The following is a 24,194-nucleotide window of genomic DNA, read 5'->3' on the forward strand; positions in this document are numbered from 1 at the left end:
ATCAGGGATTAATGTAATCGGGGGAGTTAGGGGTCCCATTTGTGGGATTACCTCCCTGACTACCACCTGTCTGGGATTGGCCTGAGGGCCTTCTCGGTCTTTTATTGGATAGATTTGGTACAGGTATATTTTTAGGCCCCCCCCATCTCCAGATCTAGAATGGGGGCAACCTTCACATCCGCCACCTTAGCAGCAGCAGGGGTGTTGGCTGGTTTGGGGTTTTTGTTATCTGCCGGTTTTTGTACCTCATAAATGCGGGTTTCCTGTTCTATGACCCAGTCCAGTGATCTTTTCTCATGAAAGTCCCTCACTAGCTGGGTCATTATATATTTTGGGATGGCATGAAAGAAGGTGGTGATGAAGTCCCGACTATCTGTGCGCACCCTCATTGTGGTCTGTGCAAAGGCGCGTTTGAGCTCCTGCACAAATTCTTGTGGGGCCTGAGATTGTAGGCCGCCTTGCGGGCCTCTTGGGGGTTTCTGTGAATAGAGAAATGTTTTAAGATGGCCACCCTCTAGGTGGACCATCTGGAGTGGTTCTGGTCCTCCAGTCCTGCAAAGAAACTGGAGTATTCAGGGGAGAATGTCCATTTCACATACTGTATGCAATTCTGCCTGTCCTTCATATGAAATTTTTTCATATAATTCTAGGTGTTCCCAGACAGAATATTTGGCATTTTTGTGATCTGGAGTTATCACACTTCTAAAGACCTTGATCTGCCTAATGGGATTTTTTTTCATAGCTTTCTTAAGTTTGTTTGCCTTCTTTGTTTTAGTCACCCGAGTCCACTCGTCCTCAGACTCAGAAACGCTGGTACTGGGGGTGGCTTCTTGGTCCTCTAGGCACTCCCTGATTCTGCGAGCTTGAGAAGGGCTTGCAGAATGTGGGGGCCTAGTTTCCCTACTCCTGTGATGCTCAGAAGAGTCTTCTGACTCTCCCCTGCTCCCAGGGTTGGTAGAGTATCCCCCCCACTGCCCTAACTGGTTAAAGGTCTTTAGTATGCTCTTTTTGGGCTTTATTTCCTTAGGTTCCCCACCAAATTTTACAAACTGGTCCCTTGGAAGTTGGTATTTTAGTGGATCTAATTCCCTGACCCTCCCCTCATAGGAGTCTTCCTGGTCGGAGATATCAGCCCTAATATTTGGGTATCTGTGCGGGGACGCCCGTCCATCCATTTCTGGGGGGCGCTGATCTGTCAGTCCCATCTTACCAAACCTATGGAATTCTGCCAGCCCCAGGGCTCCCGGCTCATGTGAGCCAGTACACATGAAGTTGGCAGTGTTCATGGTGTTGAATGGGTTTGAGTCCCTGAGTACAGAGGTCCTCATGCTATGATCAGGGGATGCCCTGTCCCTTCAGTTAGAATTTAGTCTAGCACCCTCTTTCTCTAATCTTTCTACCTTTTCTTTTTCTGCCCCTATTTCCTGGTGATAAGCAAAAATCTGGGACTTTTGTTCATCTATCAAGGCCTTACTAGTCTCAATGATTCGATCTTGCCCTGCTACTTGTTTTTGGAGACAATCTTTTCCCAGAGGGCCTCATTGTCCGTCTGTGCTTCCTGCATGTTTTGGGAGTACTGGGACATTCTCTGTTGCAAGTGATTCATTTCCTGGGTTTGTGTCTCTTTGGCTTGGGTGTTCTCTTTCAGAGCACCTTCTACCCGGCTGGCATGCTCCATTAGCTTCCCATTCTCAGTTCTTAGTTCCTTTAACTCCTGGAGGGCCAACTTACTTTCCTCTAACTCCGTTTGTAACTCGCTTATTTCCTGGCCTAGGGCGTCTGTCTCTTGATTTAGGGTGCCCCTCTTCTCCGCCAGGTCATCTTTGTTTTTTTATAGTATGGAATTTATGGCGCTCCTCATCAAATTCCTCTTGAGACTGGAGGTCTTTCACAATTTATTATTTTCCTCATTCAATGTATAATCTGGCCTTGTAGAATGACTACCTGCTCTGCACAGGCTCTGATAAAATGTAATTGTTGCGCCAGCTTGTGTTGACTATCTTGCAGACACTCTTCTTTTAGTACCGATAATTTGGTGTCTTGCTCGGTCTTCTCTTGCTGTAGGAGAGCCAGATCCTCTTTTAATCCTGTGCCATAATCCCTAGATTTTACCACCAATTGTTGGCTACCCCTTAATTTTTGTTCTGCAGAATTTAAATAGGTCTGGATTTTCTCTAATGATTCAATTTGATTCTGTGCCAGAACTTTGTTTTCAGTGTGCTTTTCCCGTATCATTACTATGTGGAGGCATAGGTAGGCCGCAATTCTGGCAATTTTGCTTTGCTCTTCTTTAACTTTTGGGGCCATGTACAATTCGCTGAGAGCTTGGTTTAATGGGCCATTGTCTTGCCATGTATTCAGGTTCATGGCAGTGACCTGTTGCGTGATTTCCTGTAGCTAGACATGTTCATCCTGTTCTGGCCACTCACCTCTGACAAAAATCTTGTGCAGGAGGTGTACCCTAGCCATAATGATTTCTACTGGAACAGCCATTTTGGAGATGTTCTTTCTTAATTATTTCGGGGTTGATTTATTTTTACATTTACAGAGTGGCCCGGTCTTAGAGTATTTGTTTGGGTGGCGCTTGTACATTGTAGCACAGTATACCAACCACGCAAAGTATCACTACCCTGCAGGTTAGCCTGCTGTGCTAGACTGTCGCGGGTGGTAATCAAACTCAAAATCGCGGCATGAGCCCCCAAATTTGTTAAGGATTTCAATCAGGCGATACACTCTGGTCTGAGCCTAGTATGCAGCGCACAACTGAAATGCTTATTTTGTTATATATAGGTTCAATATTTGAGAGATACACCACTCATATCACACCCCCTTTTCAAATATCCCGGGTCACAATGGACCAGGAACCTGGCTGGTAGGTAAAGGTAATATTTATTTATTTATTTATAAATTCAAGAAAATAACACAATTTTTAATATATGGGGCAACAATCATCAATGGGGTGATAAAAACAATATGAATGTAAGCAATACACGTAGTTTAACCTTCTATTAACACAACGACGAAGCACCAGGGAAAAGAGACACTTTTGAATTTTGGGAAAGATAGCCCTCAAGTTAGCATTTCCCCTGCAATATTCCTCAACCCACAAATAATCAATTCTAAATATATATAAGGAAGCAGCAGGTAATCAGGAATGAGGAATAAGAAACAGAATTCGAACCCAACCTTGCCTCCCAAACAAGAGAGAAAAACTGATTTGAACCCTTGCAAGGTTAAAGTGACACTCGGAAATGGCTGAATAAAACAATGAATGTGTGCAAACAATCCTTAAATAAGTACAATTCTCTACGGGAGCAACACTGGAAAGTTACAAGCAATCATAAGCAATAGATCGAGCAAAAGCATACAATTTGGAAATTGAATGGAAGGTTTAAAACAATTGATAGTAAAAATAACACGTGTAAAATTTTGCAAAACTGCTCATTCCCGCCTAAAATGAACCAACCGTTTTTTAATTAAAACGGGTGAAATATAGTACGTCTGGATGCGTTGGGGGATAGCTATGGATCGTAGTACCATATGAAAGTATAATGAGGTCTCTAGCTGTTAAATTGAGTGAGTTATGCAGGATCTAGTGAGGTGTGTTTTCGGAAAATTAAGGCACGAAAAAGGCACATAAATCAATTTTTTACAAAGACAGTTTTACTTTACGCTAGGGCATTCAGGCTAGGCTACCAGCTTGAGACACAGTAAGCTCTAGAGTTGATCCGCGGAATCAACCCCAGCACCTCTGCCTCTGCCCTGGCAGACCCAGTCCGATTACCCGAGGGAGGATTAAGGGTTTGAGATTTCACAAGACAAAATTATTAAAGATATTGGCGCTAGCACAAGGAATCAAAGCAGGGTTTCAAGAATGATTGTGATAATACTACAGTTATCAGGATAATGATTGGATGACTTAGGGTTTGGGATGGCACAAAGCAAGGCAAGGTTTACTATGTTTCTATGGTTCCTATTGATACCCGCAGTCCACTTTTAGTTTGGATTTTGGACAGTCAGAGGTTCTGGTCGTCACACGGGTCTGGTCTAACGCAAGACAGCTGGACAAACTCAGCTGGGCAGGGAATGGATACCAAAGAATAGTTCTTCTGAACTGGCAGTTGCGGTTACTGGATACTATAGGGCATCAGGATAGCAGTGAGTGGCAGCAAACCAGGTCAATTCAGGATGCTTCCCCAAAACACCACAGCGCTTCCCTTGGTTTATGGGGATTATTTTAGAATTGAGGCCTAGCTGAAGCAGGATCAGCAATTGCTTGGCCTTGTGGTTGGGATCTGGAGTTTAGATGGATAGATGCAAGATGAAAACAGGAACAGACAGGAACATGACGCCGGCGTAGGAATCAGGAATCAGTGTGTCCCGACTGCTAGTCAGGGGCCCTTATTTATATTGCCAGATGACATCATTACAGTATATCACAGGGACAGGATTCACTACCCACGCCCCTAACAATAGGATTGGGCAAGGGCATAGTCTCCGCCTTGCTCACAATTGCTTGGATATCAGAAAAGTGATGTCATGTTTATGAGGTGACTTTTACTGTATCTAGAAACTCCCACATTTCCTTTACTGCAAATCCTATTTTGCCCAAAAACGGATATCAATGCAGTTGCCACCTCTTAGTAAATCTGATACACAGGTTAAATACTTGGTGCAGCACAGATTAGTCCAAACCTCCAGTCTGTGTGACATTGCTTTGCCTTCCTGACACATTTTGATAATTTTACACATTAAAGATTTGGCTGATGATTTCCCAATTTTATACACAGATGCAAATTGTCCCCAGGGATGTATGTACCAAATTTGACATGTGCAACATGGATGCTTTTCTGGTAATACAACATATATCACCATTTCTGTCCATAGAGTGTCACGACATTCTACCAAGTTTTGAAATACAGCCCACAATTCCACTTTTACGCTGGGAAAATTCCACATTTTTACCAATTTTGACAGCTAAGATATAATTATTTTTAAAGTTCTTTCTACCATAGTCTTAAGACAAATGGGAGTCATTGTCCGTCTTTTTTTCTTCCCAGCTAACACCAACTGGCAGTTTCTTTCAAGCAGGATGGGGGCCTCTCTCTTAATTGAAGGTTTTATTGCCCTTCACACTTGATAGGGGAGAGTCCCAGGACTGCTGTTGTCCTACCCTGGAGCAAAGACGAATGTCTGATGAGCATGTGAAATCCCTTTGTCCTGGTCCATTCAAAGTCTTTCAAGCTGGCAATTAGTGCTTTCCTGTGCCAGGAGTTTATGGTGTGCCTCTCTTCCTGAAGGAAGTTACAGGGCTGTAACTTGAAGAGCAGGTTTTTATATAGCTTGCCAACTTAGCCTATGAGTTTTAGCCTTCATTCTCTCATTTTAAATCTTAACTTAAACAAAATCTGTGGAATCAAAACAGCTCATAGGTGCACTTTTACCAGCAACAAATCCTTTACATTGCTAAGTAAGCAGGCCTTCACCCAACAACTTACTTTTAAATAGGCAATTTTTTCTTCAATCAGCAAAGGCACCTTTTACCACATGTTTTAACAACTAATAACATTTCTTTCTTCTTAAATTCGACTTGGCAGCCCCATCTGCCTTTGCAAACACTGCCTTTGCAACGAAGGTCATTTTCCTGGAAGCATGAGTTTTATCAGCACAATGATACATGGCTCTAACCAGGAGCAGATAGTTAGAAGTTCTTTGAAGACAGCAGATGTTTGATACATTGTAGAAAAATATATGTGCTTTTCCGTGCAAGTGAAAGCAGAGTCTTTGGTTGATTTTTCAAAGTTGCTTTTGACTGGAGCTGTCATTCAAATGAGGCCCGGTTCCTCTGAGACATAATGAATGATCCTGGACATGGCAGGGCTTTTTCAATCACAGTAGTTTCATGAGAACTTGATGAATTTAGCGCCAAGCAGCACTTTTAAGATTGAAAAAGGTATTATTTTTAAATGGGAATTTTGAGATTTCAAGGCAACGCTGCCTCTCACTTAATTTGTAGAAAAATCTTGCAGAGCACACTGGCACACTCCTGTGGTGTGTACTCTCTTCCTCCCTGCCTAAAATGTATGTGGCAGGGTGATGCAGCCATTATTTTGGTGGTTGTAAAAACACAATTTTGAGATCCTGGCCCGCCCTGGAGTTAGCACAGCCATTTTGCTGTTTCTTGCACCAATACAGCAAGTGATGTGGTAAGGCACATATGAGTGGGTCAAAATATCCCACAATACAATACAGTAAGAGTTTTGCTCCTGCCCCTGCCATCTCGTCGGTATACACAATCGAGTTGGAGAGTCCATCCTACTTACTTTTTTCTCTGAGCTTTATTTACTTTGCAAAACCTTGTTGAGCACTGAAACAGTCTGTCGTGGTAGGGATGAATGGCTGAACCTGTGCTTTGGGCTTCTCAAGAAATCTCATCATTTCAAAACTTTTCTTTGAATTACATATGCCACTTATTTGGGTGTTAAAGAAGTTTTCGTTTGCTTTGTGTGCGGCTATTTGTAGGTTTTTGCAAGGCCCTTGCACTGTAATTTATTATCCTCTGTTTTAGATTTTAGCCATGACCTTTCTGTCGGTTGTTTTGCTTTTTTGAGGACCCCAAGGTTGTGTGTGAACCAACTTTTATGCCAAAGACCGTCCCTAATGGTCTTCCATCTCAAGGGAGCTAGTTGATCCTATTGGTCTGTCAAGATTGTCAAATAAGAAGCAACCACAATATCTCGGGGGTTGGGGGGGTGAGAATCCTTAGAGGCTTTTGAAACCGCCTCCATACATTTGGAAAGGTCTGTTTTTATTTGCTGAGGATTCTCTTTGTGGGATTAACTTTTTACTCTATTTTGCCTGGGGACTGAAAGGTAAATTCCACAAATATATGGTCTGCGCATACACAATGTTAGTTAGGACAATATCTAGGTTACAGAATCAACCCAATACAGTATCTTACCTTTGGAAAGGGTGGCATCCTTGTTGTGAACACAGAAATGGATGTTCAATTTAGATTCTAATGATAAAGCTCCCCTATCCCTGATGTCTCCACAACATCGTTTTATGTGACCCAGTTGGACCATTGAGCAATTAGGCTTGTTCAACGGACCCATGATCTGTATGTTGTCAATCATTAAAGGTGGGCATGTCCTCAGGAGGATGGTAGAGCAAAATGAAATGCGTGCAGGTGTTATGATTTGGGGTGAATGTTAGGCAGAATTCTATTTTCTTTGCTAATTCCCTTTAACCTTAGAGACCCTTAGCTCGTTTGCTGCACTTTAGGATTTTTTAAATTATAACCCTGGAATGAGTGAGACGACTTTCTCACTCTCATTTGTTTTGACCTGATTTGGATTGTGGTTCCACTGTTTTTGTAGTCTGACAAACTCCATACGCATCTACTTTTTGTACGATGCCACACAGCACCATCAGTGCAGTGTCACAAACAAACGCCTTTAGATTCCTCACAAGGTTTAAATACCTTTTCTTGTGTGATCTACGGTTCCCAGGAATAGTAAAGTGAAATTGACTTTACTTACCTTTTCTCTTTGTAGGTCCAGCACACACCATCTTACGTGGAGTGCTGGGGGAATACCTGTTAGCCCCTTATCTTACATTTTCATGGAACATTTTGATGTTACCCTCACTACTTTAAATGGCTGGTGGCAGTGGTTTAATTTTCCTACCATTGTTCTTTTCTGTCGCTGGCTGAACCCTCAGCTGCAGTAGAGCACCCATGGCTGACCATGTCATCAAAATTGCCCAGTCTTCTTTTTTCACCATTTTCTGTTTTAGAGGTCTTGCTTGGGTTTTATTCTGTGCATTGAGACAGATGTGAGCCCTTTGTCTTGCCTTTGGCGGGCTCAGCCATGAAGCCCGCCCCTGGCTCTGGTGTGTCTGGAAGGACAGGATGTGAGGGAGGGTCCCGAAACTCCCCTTCCTTTTGTCTCTAGGAATGCCTGAATGCAACTAGTCCTGATTGGCTGGCTGTCCTTTCAGGACAGCCACCCTGCTGTGTGATTGACAGCCTAGACTGTGCCTGAATGGAAGAAACCTGCTTAAAAGGCTAGGGTTTTGGGACTACAGGCAGAGTCGACCACTGGGAGAAACACCTGACGAAGAACCCATGAACGAAGCTTGCTGCACCCTCCTGGACCTTTGAATAGCCTGGTGAAGCCCTACTGCTGTGCTGAACTCCTTTTTCACCTCAACAGAGAAGCTCCGGACGGAACAACTTCTTCCCTTGGGTTAGTGGGACCAACTAACCCTGAGACGAACTACACTCGACCACCATCCCCGACTTGCTGTTCCTCTCCATTGCTTCGGAAGCCCAATGCGAAGTGCCGCTGAACCGAAAAGAGCCTGTAGCTGCCTTTAGCTGCTGACGACCTCCCAAGTACCGCCGCAGGAGTCCTCCCTCTTGTCCCCACGACTGAGGCTCAGGAACAAGGGTCTGCACCGCTGTAGCAAGACAGAATCCAGCTGGACCACTCTTCTTCAAACCAGAGGTACTGTTTAAGCTTGGGGTACTTACCTTATTGCCTTTTAGCCGTGCTTTTCTCAGTTGGTAATTGCATTGGCTTACCTTTTAGAGTTGATTAAATAAGCATTCTTTAAAAGGGGCAATATATGTAACAATCAAATATGCTTTAAACTACTTTTCTAGAATCAGCACAAAGCTAGTAGATACTTTTAGAGATGCTTTTTACACACTTCCTACACCCGGTGGTGACTTCATTCAGAAGGACAGTAATGGCATTTATATATTACTAGTACACTTTGCAGATTCTGAGATTTGCAGAAAGGATAGGTTAAAGGAAGGAAAAAGGTAAAACAGGTTCTCAGGGCATGGGAGTATACTTAAATCTTCAAATGAAGTCTAGACGAAACCTTTCCAAGCAATAATAGTTTAAAACCAAGTTATCACCTCTAAGGGACAGAAAATATCAGTCAATGGACTAGAGGGGTTTCAGGATAGACAAAGTCAATTGGAGCACAGTCTATGGAGCTGAGGCACTTCATAGATAAAAAGCATTGCACAAAGTTTGAGAGTTTTTGTAGAAAATCACTGTAGGGTCACAAGCTGTTACACTTGTGGAAAGTAGAGTTGTAACTCTAACAAATTAGCCACTGCAAGTCTCAACTGAGAAGAGCAAAGCTAAAGGCACTGAGGTAAGTACCTCAAGTCTGAACAGTACCTCTGGTTATAAGAAGAGTGGTCCAGCTGGCTTCTGTCTGGTTGCAGCGATGCAGATCCTGGGTTCCTGAGCCTCAGTCGTGGGTACAAGAAGGACAACGTCTGAAGGATTCCTGCAGCAGCAATTTGCAGGTCGGCGCCAGCTACAGGCTCTTTTCGGGTTTCAGCGGTACTTCGCAATTTCAGCGCACCGTAAATAGCACCACCGCGGATCTAAGTTACCAGTTGGGCTTCCTTCACTCCTTGAGTTATGCACTCTGGTGAGGGGACTCACGCTCTGGTCATCCTGCTTCTGGAGGGTCCTTAGGAGACTTCTGGAGCTTCTGGCCAGATTGCAGACGTTGCACTCGACTACGGATTTCTCAACCCCTAGTACTCGGTTCCTGCAGCAGCAAAGAAGTACAGCCAGTCGGGGAAGATGGTCCCTTGGGTTAGTTGGTCCCACTAACCCAAGGGAAGAAGTCGTGCCTTCCGGAGCTTCTCTTCCTGATCAGAAAAAGGAGTTTCAGCACAGCAGCAGGGCTTTACCACCAAATAAAAGGCCCAGGAGGATGCAGCAAGCTTTGTTCATGGTTTCTTCATCAGGTGTTCTTCCCAGTGGACGACTCTGCCTCTAGTTCCAAAACCCTTGTCTTTTTAGCAGGTTTCTCCCATTCATGCACAGCCTAGGCTGTCACTCAAACAGCAGGGTGGTTAGCCAGCCAGACAATCAGCACTGGGTGCATTCAGGCATTCCTAAAGACAAAGGACAGGGGAGTTTTGGGAACCTCCCTCCCTTCCTGCCCTTTCAGACACACTGGAGCCAGAGGCAAGTTTCAGTACTGAAGCCTGCCAAAGGCAAAATGAACAAAGGGCTCAAACCTGGCTTGGCGCGCAGAGTAAAACCCAAGCAAGACCTCACAAACAGAAAATGGTGAAAAAAGATTGGGCCATTTTGACAAAATGGTCACCAATGGGTGCTATACTGCAGCATAGGATTTTGCCTGTGGTAGAAAAGCACAATGGCAGGAAAATTAAACCACTGCCACCAGCCATTTAAAGTAGTGAGGGTAACATAAAAATGTTTACATGAGTAGGTAGGATAAGGGGCTTCTAAGTAACCCCCAGCACTCCACATAAGATGGTGTGTGCTGGACCCACAAAGAGAAAACGTAATTAAAGTAAATTTCACTTTACTATTCTTGGGAACAGTAGTTCACACAAGAAAATGTATTTAAACCATATGAGAAATCTAAAGGATTTCTCTGTAACAATGCACTGAAGGTGCTGTGTATTACCATACAAAAAGGTAGATGCCTATGGAGTTTGTCATACTCCAAAAACAAATGAAACACATAATCCAAATCAGGTCAAAACACATGAGAGAGTGAGAAAAAAGTGCTCCCTCACTCCAGGGTTAAAATTAAAATGTCCTAAAGTACAGCAAAAGGGCTGGTGGTCTCTAAGGTTGAATGGAATTAACACAGAAATGATAATTCTGAAAAGTAATTTTAAAGTATGTTTACATTGTTACAACAGATTGCCTTTTTAAAGAATGCTTATTTACAAAATGTTAATTACAGAAATAACTATTTATAACTGGAGCCTTGATTAGTTGGTTACCTGTATTTACGGATTTCATTTGTACAGCTCTACAGCTCACATTTTCCCCTCTTGAGATAGGCCTGACTGCTCAGTCACACTACTAACTTGTGTAGTACAGACCTATACCAAAAGGTAGGTTACCTAATACCAAGCAGATAAGTGTTGTGTAATCTCACACAGTGCGACTGAACCAATTCTTACCTAACAAGAAGCACCTATGTCTTGGAGCAAAATTGCGATCCTCGACAAAGGGTAGGGGCCAATTCCCTCCAAGCTACTTATCACTCTTGCTTATGTATACTTTGTTTTCATTGATTTTATACTAAGAGCTACTGTAACTAGTGCCTAGATGTCCTGGGCTACGTGTGGTGCTATAAATACATAAATAAATAAACTGTACAATGATTATGACTATGTACCACTCATTGTACTGGTGTACACTGTAAAATATGTTAGATAGGGGGCTTTAAATAATCTGTTACACAAGGCCTCAGTCAGCCATAATTCCTTGACCATAAACTGTACAGGGTGGTCCCTCCTAGTACCCAGGTTGAGAGTTATGAACAAAATGATGCCCATTTTAGCACCATCGCCTTGTGTTATCAACCGATATCATTGTCATTGGCACAGGTTTTCCCTCTGGAATAGAGAAAAGCCGTTTTAAGGCATGTTTTTTATAAGTTCAGTTTCATCTTACTGAGTACTTTGCAAATGGTAGTGGTTTTCCACAGATAGATGAGAGAGAGTGACACCTGACCAAACAGCTACTACTCTCCAGTACCATTTGTTTGACAGGCTTTTACTTTGCACTCCATTATGTTAACTGGCAACCAATCTTAAATCTCTGAGAAGGTTGTTTTATTAAAGCAGGTTGTGTGATGTTGATCCAGTAATATGTTTTATTTCAGTATCACCTATGTGCCGGAAGCAAATTTGGAGGAGTACAAAGCTTACAAAGGTCAAATTCATGAAGGATCCATGCCACAAGAGGTTGTCACTTCACAAGCTGCAAGGTAAAGCAACTAAACTACCCTGTAGTCTATAATGATTATCCACTCTTCCATTTGCCATTGTTATTCCACATTTGATTTTGCCAACCCTTTGGGACTCAATAATGTTTTTAATTCTCGTTGGCCGTTAGTGAGAGAGCAGAATACACCACAGCTCTAGTTGCATGAGATGCCACGGAATGAGTCAGACGTGAAGTAGAGGGTTCTGTACGTAAAGCCCTGTTGCATTTATCATAATATGTTCCTCTCCCCATAGTTCACCAATCTCACTTGGACACCCTGTCATGGGTGAAGCGTCTTGTTTGTTAGAGCAGTGCTTTTGGATGCTGCGCGTACGCCCATGTGTGTGTTCGTGTTTTTTCACTGCAATGTCCCTTTTTAACTGTTTTATCACTGGCTCTTTTCTGCAATGCTGCCAATGTCCAGTGACCATTGAAGCGATTTGGGAACTCAGTGATGTAACCACTCGAGATGGTATATATATATATGTATATATATCGCCCAGAGTTGCATTCAGTCTGTACTTCAAACAAAGGTCTTTTGTTTGTCCCACCAGGAAATGTATAGCATGCAGAATGAAGAAAGGTGCCCTGACCTACCACCCTTTGTGGGAGTTAGGTTAGCATGCCATTTTGGGGTTTCTGCTGACCCTTTTTATGATCCCATTAATATTTTCCTTTTTAACTTATTTTGTTTTATCTTGAACCTATTTTGGGTTCAGAGGGGCTGCTACTGTCTTTTTTAGTATACGGCCCTATGGTATTTGGCCCGATAGTGACTATATCACTCTACATTGCTTTTAGGCAGTAGGCTGTTGGCAGTTGTAATTTTGTTTTGCCTTCATGAGGGGTCCAAGCTAATTCACTGTATTAGTAGCCCAAGGAAAATCAATGGTAGCCATTGGGGTACTAATATCTTTTTTAAAACATTTTTAGTCTTGCCCATTTTGTTTGTGGGACATTCCTTTGTTTAGGGAAACCACAAAACAATCCTAAAATGATTGTTCTACAAACATGGGCTCAGTCTGAGCCCAGCCCTGCACCCTCCATTGTGGTTTGGACTGGCTCCAGACAGGTCTTTAACCATCCTGTGTGTGCAGACCTGAATGTTTGGTGGTTTCTGGGACCAGCCTCATTACCTGGCCACCAAAACCTTTAGTTGGGTGTGCTTGGAGGGTATGTGTTTATCTCAGAAAGAACCTAACCTACTTCTCTCAGATTTTTGCTAGAGCTTTGCTGAACTTTGCAGGTTTACGTAAATGGATTGTCCATACTGTCTGCGATTGTTCCCCATGCCCTTATCTCCAGTTAGGATTTCATATTGTACATTGTCCCTGTGCTGTCCTCCTCCTCTTCCTCCCTTTGGTCCCCCTCATTGGCTGGGCGTGTGTTAGTGGAGTTTTCCTAAAGTCCACTTGGAGGTAAGACTCTATAAAACTATCCCTTAGTGTACAGGTCCCCAACTATTAGTAAATTTCTATGCTAGCCAAAGGTTTGGTAGAATGACACGAGCAGCCGTGCTTATCTTAAATCTTATCTTATCTTAAAGGGAAGACTAGTCCTGCTTGATCTGTCAGCAGCGTTTATACTCTTAGGCCATGAACGCCTGCTCAACACTCTGGGAGATCTGGGCATCTGTAGCAAGGACGCAACTGCCTAGGTTAAATCCTTCTTATCTCATCGTAAATCCAGCATACACTGGGGAACTAGTTGCCTCCACCATCCTCCATCTATTGTGCTGTCCCACACGGTGCATGCATGTGCCCAACCCTCTTCAACATTTATATTAGTCCACTCTGTAAAATACTTGAAGATAAGGGGATTTTCTTTACAAGCTATGCTGACGATACAGACCTCGTCCTTGAGCTTAGTGAAAGCTGCGAATCTGACCAGGCCAACGTTGAACACTTATATCAGCTGATGGAATCATGTATGGCAAAGAATTGACTATGTCTTAACGGGAACAAAACTGACCTTTTGATCTTCGGGTCCAGCCAAGCAAGATCCAAATTGCACCTGAACTATGAAAACGTTAGGTTTCTGAATAACAAGATCCCGGTCTTTGATAAACTAAGAACTCTCTGAGTTTATTTAGAGCCCTGATTAAGTGCAGAGACTAATGTCACTCAGATTACTAGGACCTGAGCCTACCACCTCAGCACTAAACGCAACATCTGCCCCTTTCTCTCTGAGCCCAGTTATACCATGACAGCAAGGGCCACCATCGTATCTAGAATTGACTATTGTAATTCCCCGATTATCGGAGCAGATAAGTCTTGTCTTCAAAGATGTCAAGTTATCCAGAACGACACAGTTTGCATTATCAAAGGAATAACAAGGAGAGAGCATATCTCCAATCCTAGGAGAGATTTACATTGGCTCCCGGTCCCTGCACCAGTCCATTTCAAGACGGCTATGTTAGTCCACAGGTGCCCAAATGGCCATGCTCTTGTCTACCTTAAATCACTGGTGTCAAACTATACCCCAGCCAGAACATTGCGCTCTTCTGATCTATCCATGGTTAGGTGTGAAGGATTTAAACATATGAATGGACTGGTCAGCTCCTTCCCAATCTGTGTAGCGAATGTCTGGAACTCGCTTCCGTTGAGTTTTTGACAGGAGCATAACGCAACCACCTTCTGGCGGTCCCTAAAAACATTCTTATTTGAGTACACGGTCCACCTCTTCTCTTTTCCCCCTCCAGTCTCATGATTTGTCCCATTTCTATTTGTTAGTCCTAGGTATTTCATTGTCCGCCCCAATGTCTGCGGGCTACTGGAGTGATATAAATTAATAAATAAAATTAAATTCATTTTGTAAAGTCACAGCAAACAAAGTCTGTAGGAAGGAAAAGAATGGCTATTCACACTTTAAAATACTTTACTTTATACTAACACTTTTCAAGGCTTCTAATGCATTGTAAGTCCAATCCCTAGCTATCCTAAAGTCAGTGTAAGAGTGGAGCAAAAGTCTTATGTAGCAGTAGAAAAGGAAAAGTTCCTCAGCATACTTTAGTCACATAAATAGAAATGCTTTGCAGGTTTCCTATAACTTGTGTTATCTTGCTAAGGACTTCCTTATAGGACACAAGCTGTCAAGCCTGGGCCAGAGGGATGGGTGGACACCCAAACACCTTGTAACGCACTCCAGTCACACTGGAGTGACTATTTGGCTAAAGGTGATTTCTACTGTTAGCCCCACAGTAACTTAGGGTGGATGATGAAAGTGCAGCTGGATTGCCTCCTGTGCAGCAGCAACCCACTCTCTGACTTCCTCAGTCTTGTGACGAAAGGAAGGACTCTGAATGGGATTTCACGGCAGCAGTCTCGAGAGAGGACCCTCAGCAAGGATGTTGGTCTCCCACATCAGTCTGCGGTATTGGCGCCTTTTTATCAGCTCCAACAAAGGACGGTTATTGCCTGGTCGATCTTCTTCGGTTCTTCCGTCCTGCACTCTGGTGAGGGGACTTGGATGAGTGGGATCGTGCCGCTGGAGGTCCAACTGGAGCTCACCAAAGTTCTTGGCAGATTCATCCATGCCAAGACGTTGCACTGCAAATGGGTCGGAGGTCTCCTGATATTCACGGTTTGTAGCCCTGGAAGCTCACAGCACCTCGGGAGATGGCTCGATTTGTAGCTCAGACTTCCAACACCTCATATATATTGTTATATAGTACCACAAATGAGCTTAACAACATATTCAGAGCTGGTGATGTGAGGCGTATTCGCTCATATGCTTCCAGCAATGTATGGTCTAGCTCTGAGTGGTTTGGTTTTAACTCTGATGACTGTAGACCGGTATGTGATGTATCCAATAGATTTACCAGGTCTGTCAGACCACCAAAAACTGAAGCGTCACAAGATTGCTGCGTGACACTTGCTTTGGGAGGAGCAAAAGAAGGGTCAATCGCAATTTAATTCGCAATGTCAATCAAGCTGAGATGGTTCACATGAGAATGGTCCACTACTGCCATAGCTTTGGGTCGTGCCATCAATCTAGCCTCAGTACTTGGAATTGATTTTTTTTTTAATTCACTTATCAGTTGACCCTTTATTGGGGAGCCAAAGTTCCCTCTTAAGAGGTTGTGACAAATAGGAGGTAGCACGTTGTCTTGGAGCAGTATCCCCTCTCTCTTTTAGAAGACACTTCTATTTCTTTGCGATTGTGCAGCACAGGCCAAGTTGGATGTCAAATCCGCTACTATTGCATCCTCCTGAAAGAACACATAATTGCTGAAGCTTAGTGAACCCTTCCCTCGGGTTACCGCGGTGCCTCCCAGTAAATCTCCGGCTGAGCCCTTTGTGTTCTTTTCCAGAGGTGACTTGGAGCTTGCCTGACTCCTCAGGCCGGGTCGTCCAGATGAAGGGAGACTATAACTCATTGTCCCGGTTTTTTTTCTGACAGCATGGGCTAATGGGGGGCTCAGCTCGGTGCAGAGCGAAACAGCAGCTTGAGCGAAGGTAGGCGCGCCGGACAGCACTGTGCGGACTGTGCGCTTCTATTTCACGTACCTTCTGTTTGGGTACCCAACGCTACAATTTTACTTTCCGAGTAAAGCATTCTTTTCCTTTAAAGCATTCTTTTCATCTACTATACACAACATTATATCAACAAGTGCGGTGACGGCAGTCATTGCGGGTGGGGTCAATTTTTCCACACTCTGCACACTGCTACATTTGTGCATGGGGGGGGTGAGTGTCCCAGGCTGAAAATGGCTCCAATTCAAAGCGTTAACTTAAAGTCATCAAGTGGGAGTGGCAAAAGGGAGCAGGGGATTGATGCAAACTAAAGATTAATTGGTGGGGTTGGGAAATACTCTGTTCATCGCGGTCTGTGTGCACCACTCCAGACACCTGGTCTTGAGCTAGGTCAATTGAGACCATGTCTTCCTATTCAATGTGTTTGCACAAAGTCTGTGCCTCCACCAGTAGCAGGCCTCCCATTTGTATGTCAAAGTAGGCCTTGGCATCAGAGGTGGGGAGGAATAGAGGGTGAGTAGAAATATTCTCCTCTTCAGTGTTCTGACTCCTTGCTGGACAGCCAGCCGGCCAATCACCTTTGGGTGCATTCCTGTAACCAAGGGGATTAAGCACAAGGAGTTTCGGGCACATCCCTCACTTCCTGCCAGACTGTTAGACAAGATTGTATGCAGTACCCTTTGGGTGCACTACAAAAACCCTGACCTCCTGGCAATAGGGACCCAACCTTTGGTATATGTCTGAACTAAACAGGCTGGAAGTGTGGCTGAGCAGCCAGGCTTATCTCAAGAGGGGTCAATGTGAACAGTAATGTTGTGACAAAGAGCTTCACAGTACAGTTATTCAAATAAGCACTGACACTCCAGGTTTCTTGAGAAAACAATTATTTATTTATTTCACAGTCAGTTATATAAGCCTTCTTCAGAAGGGAGCAATTAAAATACACTTCAAAACTCACTTTTAGTTTCTCTAGATCAGGTGATACCCATTGGGGATGGCACACAGACACTTCCTACACCCTCAGGTGACTTAAATAGCTAGGACACTGTGGACATGTATCATTGGTACATTTAGAGCAATACTGAGTTTGGTGCAAAAGATTGAATAGAGGAATAAACCAAAGGTTAACAATTCATAAACAGGTGAGTACTTTTGAAACATCCAATGTTCAGTAAATTAAACCTTTCCTGCTGAAAGGATAAAGCACAGAGTCAGAGGTAAAGAAGAGTCTCTCAGGGAGCCAGGACAGCCAATGTTAATTGCACAATGTCAAGGGGAGCTGAAGATCATCTTTGAAGGTAGGTAAAAAGTCTTGCAAAATGTTTTTAGAAATGTGTGTAGAAAATAGAACACTTGAAGGGCCCCATGCTTGGATGCTTGTGAGGGGTAAAGCTTTAGCAACTCTGCAAGGTAACCAAGACAGGTCTCAACTGAGAGCAAGCAAGGCTACACAACAAGAGATAATTTCTCTTAGACTTTACAGTACCTTTGGTTAGAAGAAATTGTTCCAGATGGCTTCTTTTCCTGCACAGCTCTGCAGATCCTGTTGTTCCTGAGCCTCAGTCGTGGGGACTAGAGGCAGGATGTCTGGGGAATCCTGCTCTGCAATGGGAAGGTCAGTGGCAGCAATGGGCAAACTTCAATTAAGCAGTCCTTCAGTGTTTCAGCTCCTCGCGTCTGACGGCAAATAGCAACACCGCTGTTCTCGGATACCCCTTAAGACTTTCCTTGCTTCTGGGGTCCAGCACTCTGTTGATGTGGCTCAGGCATGGTCAGTCCTGCATCAGGGAAGTCCAGAGGATCTTCCTAGCGCTCGGGTCCAACTTAAAAGCAACACACACAATCTGGTTTCTCCAGCATGGTGTCTGGCATGGATTCACATGCTCATGAATATTCCCCGTCGTCAGGCTGGGAATCCTCGGTAAAGAAAAAACCAGTATCAGTTTCGTTTCTGATCTGTCTTTCGTAGTAATAACCAATCAATGGTCTCTGCGTCATACTGACCACAGCCAATGACTGCCCTCTACCTAAGCACCGCCTCTGGCAGCCATCTTCAGATTTTTACCGCACGTTCATGTGTTGGGATCCTCGTGCTATTGCTCTCGAGCGTTAGTGCTATTTTTTTCACGTTTTTTCTCAAAAACTTCGTTTTTTCGGTCAAAAGAGCCTCAAGCTCCACCGACTCTCCATCCGATCAACGGGGACCCGTTTCGGATTCGTCTGCGCCCCTCAAGGGTGAAGATTTCGTCGAGCTACGCTTTTGGAGGACTCCAGAAGTTTCTCAGGCCCGGTCATGGCCCAGGAGAAGGGAAGCTCGACGCCCGGAAAGCTGTTCAGGGTCTGCCCTGGATGCCAGCTGCAGAACGTCTTCAAGGAGGACGAACACTCTTTTTGTCTTTACTGCCTACATGAGGACAAGACGCACGTGGAGAAGAACTGTGCGTTTTGCGGAAACATGTCGGAGCGGACCATGAAGGACCGCCATCAACGTCTCGCCAACTGGCTAGAAGGGAAGAGCCCGTCCGGCGAGAAGAAGAGGAAGAAATCCGAGCGGTCTTCTAAGACCTTTGAGGACGCCCCGGCGACGGGGGTCCAACAAAAGGCCAAGCACCGTGAGTCCGCTGGCACCGGGAGCACCGAACGGTCGGGCTCTACGGGCGCCAGGCAGGGCGCACCCTCCCCGGCACCATCAACCACGAGCCAATGCTCTGGGTCGGGTAAGAGGAAGGCCGAGCACCCGGCAAAGCTCCTGGAGAGGCCCCGGTCGAGCTCGAAGGCGGAGGGGGAGCGTGGCAGTGTCCCCCCCCTCAAGGATAAGGCGGTGAGCGCACCTAAGGTGGTGAAGGCCTTAATCCATCTGACCAAGCCCTCTATCGAAACTGTCGCGTCGGCCCTGGCTCAGCCTGTGGAGGCTACACCAGTGGTGGCGACCTCGGGGCTCAGAGTCTCCCTGCCACCTCGGAGGGAGTCCTCTTTTGTGCCCATCGATAGGACCCCCGTGAAATCCCCCGTGGGGAAGAAAAAGGGGGGCAGGACGTCGTCGTAGATTCGGCCTCAACCTCGGAGGAGGAGCTGGTCGAGGTCTTAAGCCACGGCCTCGGCGTGGAAGAAGACCGGCCCGTCGGGATGGATCCCGACGCAGGGGACGACGACATCGTCGAGGGTACCGACGGGGCCCCTGATCGCCCGTCGGATTCCCCTCTGCCAGCGCCGCGAGACAACCTGGCGGCCATTTTGTTGGCTATACAGTCCTTATGCTCAGAGATAAGGACGAGACTACCGTTGCTGACGGAACCTCTCCCGTCGGGGGACCCAGAACCGGGACCTTCTGATGTTCCCCCTACCAAGAGAAGAAGGATCCACCCTCCACCTCCTTTTCAGCCGTCGCGCCCCTTCCAGCCCTCCTCCCCGTCCACCCGAGGGGATGATACGGGGACTGACACGGCAGCGACGGGTACGGACGACGAGGTTTACGACGAGGATGTACCGTCGTCGCCTCCCACCAGGGCTTCTCTGCCCGACGAGATTGGATCGTTCCACTCTATGATCGCCAGGGCATCCGAGCTTTTCCAACTCTGCCCTGAGGAGAAGAAGAAGGAAGGTTTCCTTTATCAGCGGCGCGAGGCCAAGAGGAAGACGGTCCTCGCGGTGCCTCTATTGGACGACATTTGGGATGAGGGCCTCACCCTCCTCAAGAACCCTTCCACGACGCCAGCTAGAAGAGACCGGTACGAGAAAAAGTACCGGGTCCCGGACACGGCCCCCCTGTGCCTCTGGGCGCAGCCTACCCCGGACTCCGTCGTCTCCGCGGCGGCCAGGAAAAAAGCGCGGGGGGGTGCGGCCTCCACATCGACTTCCCCACCGGACGGCGAGGGAAAGAAATTGGACGCTATGGGACGCAGAGTCATCTCGTCTGCAGCGACGACGATTAAAGCTGCCAACGCCTTGGCTATCGTGGCCCGATACGACAGGGAGCTCTGGTACAAACTGGCTCCCCTGCTGGACTTCTTGCCGTACGACAAGAGGGCAGAGGCCCTGGAGATCCTGCAGGAAGGTGAGGTGGCGTCGGACCACGCCATTACCGTTGCGACGGACATCGCCGACACTGGGTTCCGCCAGTTGGGCAACGGCGTTTGCCTTAGGCGGCGTGGATGGCTCAAGGCTACGGACTTCCGTCAAGACGTTCAGACCAGAGTCCTGGACATGCCCTTCGATGGGAACAACCTGTTTGGGAAAACAGTGGACGATTCCCTTCAGGCCATTAAAGCGGACACCGAGACGGCCTGGGCCCTTGGAGTTCTGCAACAACGACGGACGCCTCCAAAGGTTCCGGCGGCGGTTTCTCCTCCTACCGTCAAGCAGCCCGCTCGTCGTCTCAGGAGGCCTACAAAGGACGAGGCAAGTCTGGCGGACCCCGCCGTCGTCGCCAAGGACAAGGCGCTAAAGCCTCGTCGAAGCAGGATTGAACCGGCCGGGGGGGTCGGGCCCCCACTGAAGCACCCCGGTGGGAGGCCGGCTGGCGAGCTTCGTCAGCGTGTGGGAGTCCATCTCCACCGACCGTTGGGTGCTGGACGCCTTGGCCCGGGGCCACGCGCTCGAGTTTCAAAGAAAGTGTCCGCGCGTCCCCCCCGTGGCCAGGAAAGAACTTCACGTCCCTCAACTTCTCCTGGAGGTGAAGGCGATGCTCAAGAAGGGCGCCATCGAACTCATCCCAAAGAGGCTTTGGGGCTCCGGAGTCTACTCGAGATACTTCCTCGTGAAGAAGAAGACGGGGGGATGGCGCCCCATCCTGGACCTGCGACGTCTGAACAAGTTCATCAAGGCGCAAAAGTTCCGGATGGTCACCCTCCAGCACATCCTGGGTCAGCTGGAGGAAGGAGACTTCCTGTCGTCGTTGGATTTGGAGGATGCCTACTTCCATATTCCATCATGAAGGGGCACCGAAAATTCCTCAGGTTTGTGGTCCAAGGGCGTCATTACCAGTTCAAAGCCCTCCCCTTCGGTCTACGGTCGGCACCCAGGGTGTTCACCAAGTGCCTCACGCCGGTGGCGGCTCAGCTGCGCCGCGAAGGGATCCACGTCTACCCCTACCTGGACGACTGGCTCATCCGAGCCAAGACAAAGGAGCTTGCCGTGGTTCACACGGCAAGGACCGTCCAACTTCTCACGGACCTGGGATTCTCCGTGAACTACGCCAAATCCCACCTGGTGCCCGCTGGGCAAGGTGCAGCGGATGTTGGTGGCCGACGCGGCCAAGGTGAGGTCCATCAAGTCCCTCCTCGGAATGATGTCTTCCTGCATCTACCTCATTCCCATGTGCAGGCTCCGGATGCGCCCGTTGCAGGAGTTCCTGGACGCGCGCTGGATCCAAACGACGGGCAGCTTCGAGGAAAGGATCACACTTGAGTTTCCGACGAGCGATCCGGTGGTGGGGCACCCGCGCGCATCTGATGGCAGGCATGGACTTCCAGACCCCAGCCCACCAGGAGACAGTGACCACGGATGCCTCCCTGGAAGGGTGGGGAACGCACACCGAAGATCTGCACGCAAGAGGCCTTTGGCTCCTGACGGAGAAATCCCTACATATCAATGTCCTGGAGCTCCGTTCAGTGTTTTGGGCCCTCAGGTCCTTCCTTCCGTCCCTCAAGGGCAAGGTGGTGAGGATCTTCACCGACAACACCACCACCATGTTTTACATCAGGAAACGGGGCGGAACCAGGTCCCCAGCACTGTCCAAGGAGGCGCAGGACCTGTGGCATTGGGCAGTCGCCCAAGGGATGTTTCTGGTGCCGTTTCATCTGGCAGGGATAAAAAACACCATCGCCGACTCACTCAGCAGGGAGCTGCGCTCGTGCCACGAGTGGGAACTACGGCAGGATCTAGTGGATCGCCTCTTCCGACGGTGGGGCACACCCCAGATCGACCTGTTCGCGACGGCGACGAACTCCAAGTGCCGGAGGTTTGCCAGCAGGTTTCCCCAGGCGAGGAGCATGGGCGATGCTTTCTCGTTCCCCTGGGAGGGCCTGTTCCTCTACGCGTTCCCTCCTTTGCCACTGCTGATCCGGCTCGTCAACCAGCTCAAGAGGTCACGGTGCAGGATGATCCTCGTCGCACCTGCGTGGCCGAGGCAGATATGGTTCCCGGACCTTCTGGACTTGTCAGCGTCCCTGCCAATCAAGCTGCCGGTGGACGCGGATCTGCTCTCCAGGGAAGGAGGCGCCATCCTCCACCACGACCCGAAATCGCTGAACTTGCAGGCCTGGCTCCTGCAGCGCTAGAGTTTGGAGGATACGACATACCGGCCGACTGCAGAGAGGTTCTTGCAAAGGCCAGGGCATCCTCGACTCTTAAATGCTACGGACACAAATGGAAGAGGTTCTCTGTCTGGTGCCACGCACAGAAGATTAACCCTCTTCGGATTACGGCTCCCCAGGTACTGCCGTACCTGCTGACGCTGGCCAAAGCTGGACTGGCACACGCGTCCATCAAGATTCATCTTGCTGCGATCTCCCGATACACCAGAACCACGGGGCGGACGTCCTTGTGGTCTCATCGTCTGGTGAAAGAGTTCATGAAGGGACTGTTCAGATCGTTCCCGCCGGTGAAGGCTCTGGCCCCGGCGTGGGAGCTCAACGTGGTGCTGACCAAGCTCATGGGACCTCTGTTCGAGCCTCTGCACTCGGCCCCGTTGAAGTTTCTGTCGTGGAAAACAGCGTTTCTTGTGGCCATCACCTCCGCACGACGGGTGGGAGAGATCCAGGCCCTTTCCTGCAAGGCCCCGTACTTGACTTTTCACGACACGAGGGTAGTGCTCAGGACGCACCCCTCCTTCATGCCCAAGGTACCGTCGGACTTCCACCTCAACGAACCCTTGGTGTTGCCTGTATTCTTCCCGTCGCCTTCGTCGCCGGCTGAGAGGACTTTGCACTCGCTGGATGTGGCTAGAGCGCTGAAGTTCTACGTGGACCGCACGAAGTGTTTTCGGAAGACGTCACAACTCTTTGTGAACTTTGGACCTGTCAATCAGGGGAAGGCTCTCTCGAAGCCTTCCATTTCCAGATGGCTCTCCGGCTGTATCATGTACTGTCATCGGTTGGCAAACCGACCGCTGCCTGGCCGTCCGAGAGCCCATTCCACCAGAGCGATCGCAGCTACCGCGGCGTTCCTTTCTGGTGTGCCCCTGCTGGACATATGCAGGGCTGCTACGTGGAGGTCGACGCACACCTTCACGAAGTTCTACTGCGTCGATCGGGATTCCAGGGAGGAGTCCAGGGTCGGCCAAGCAGTGCTGCGCAACCTGTTCGCCTGAGGTGAGCCTGGTGAGGAGGTAAGATGCTTAATGTTGAGTTTGATGCAATGCTTAATGTTGAGCCTTTGCCACCTCCCGTGGTTGTGCATGTGTGTACTGCTATGTATTCTTTATTCATGAGCATGTGAATCCATGCCAGACCCCATGCTGGAGAAGGAACAAGTTACTTACCTGTAACTGTTGTTCTCCAGCATGGGTCTGGCATGGATTCACCTGCGAACCCTCCCGCCTACCCCTCTGCGGCTCTTCACTTGGACATACTGCCACTTCACGTGCTTCCAAATCTGAAGATGGCTGCCAGAGGCGGTGCTTAGGTAGAGGGCAGTCATTGGCTGTGGTCAGTATGACGCAGAGACCAGTGATTGGTTATTACTACGAAAGACAGATCAGAAACGAAACTGGTACTGTTTTTTTCTTTACCGAGGATTCCCAGCCTGACGACGGGGAATATTCATGAGCATGTGAATCCATGCCAGACCCATGCTGGAGAACAACAGTTACAGGTAAGTAACTTGTTCCTTTCCTCTCCCTGGCACTTCGGTTCCAGCAGCAGTGGAAATACAGCCAGCTCCGAGAGGATGTTCAGACAGGCTTACTTTGGAGTTGATTGGTCCC

The 24,194-nt window shown here is 47.4% G+C and overlaps 1 protein-coding gene across 17 annotated transcripts in view; it reads left to right on the plus strand.

Moving 5' to 3' along the window:
* Nucleotides 1-24,194, plus strand: part of MPDZ (multiple PDZ domain crumbs cell polarity complex component) — a 1,735,289-nt gene that overhangs the window by 985,427 nt on the left and 725,668 nt on the right. For all 17 annotated transcript variants that reach the window (XM_069626067.1, XM_069626068.1, XM_069626072.1 and 14 more), the window contains one exon: nucleotides 11,692-11,796. In XM_069626067.1, the coding sequence (XP_069482168.1) occupies nucleotides 11,692-11,796 (105 nt within the window). The remainder of the gene's footprint in view (nucleotides 1-11,691; nucleotides 11,797-24,194) is intronic.

Source organism: Ambystoma mexicanum, chromosome 6p (genome assembly GCF_040938575.1).
Source record: "Ambystoma mexicanum isolate Mex_15411 chromosome 6p, UKY_AmexF1_1, whole genome shotgun sequence".
NCBI classification, from domain to species: domain Eukaryota; kingdom Metazoa; phylum Chordata; class Amphibia; order Caudata; family Ambystomatidae; genus Ambystoma; species Ambystoma mexicanum.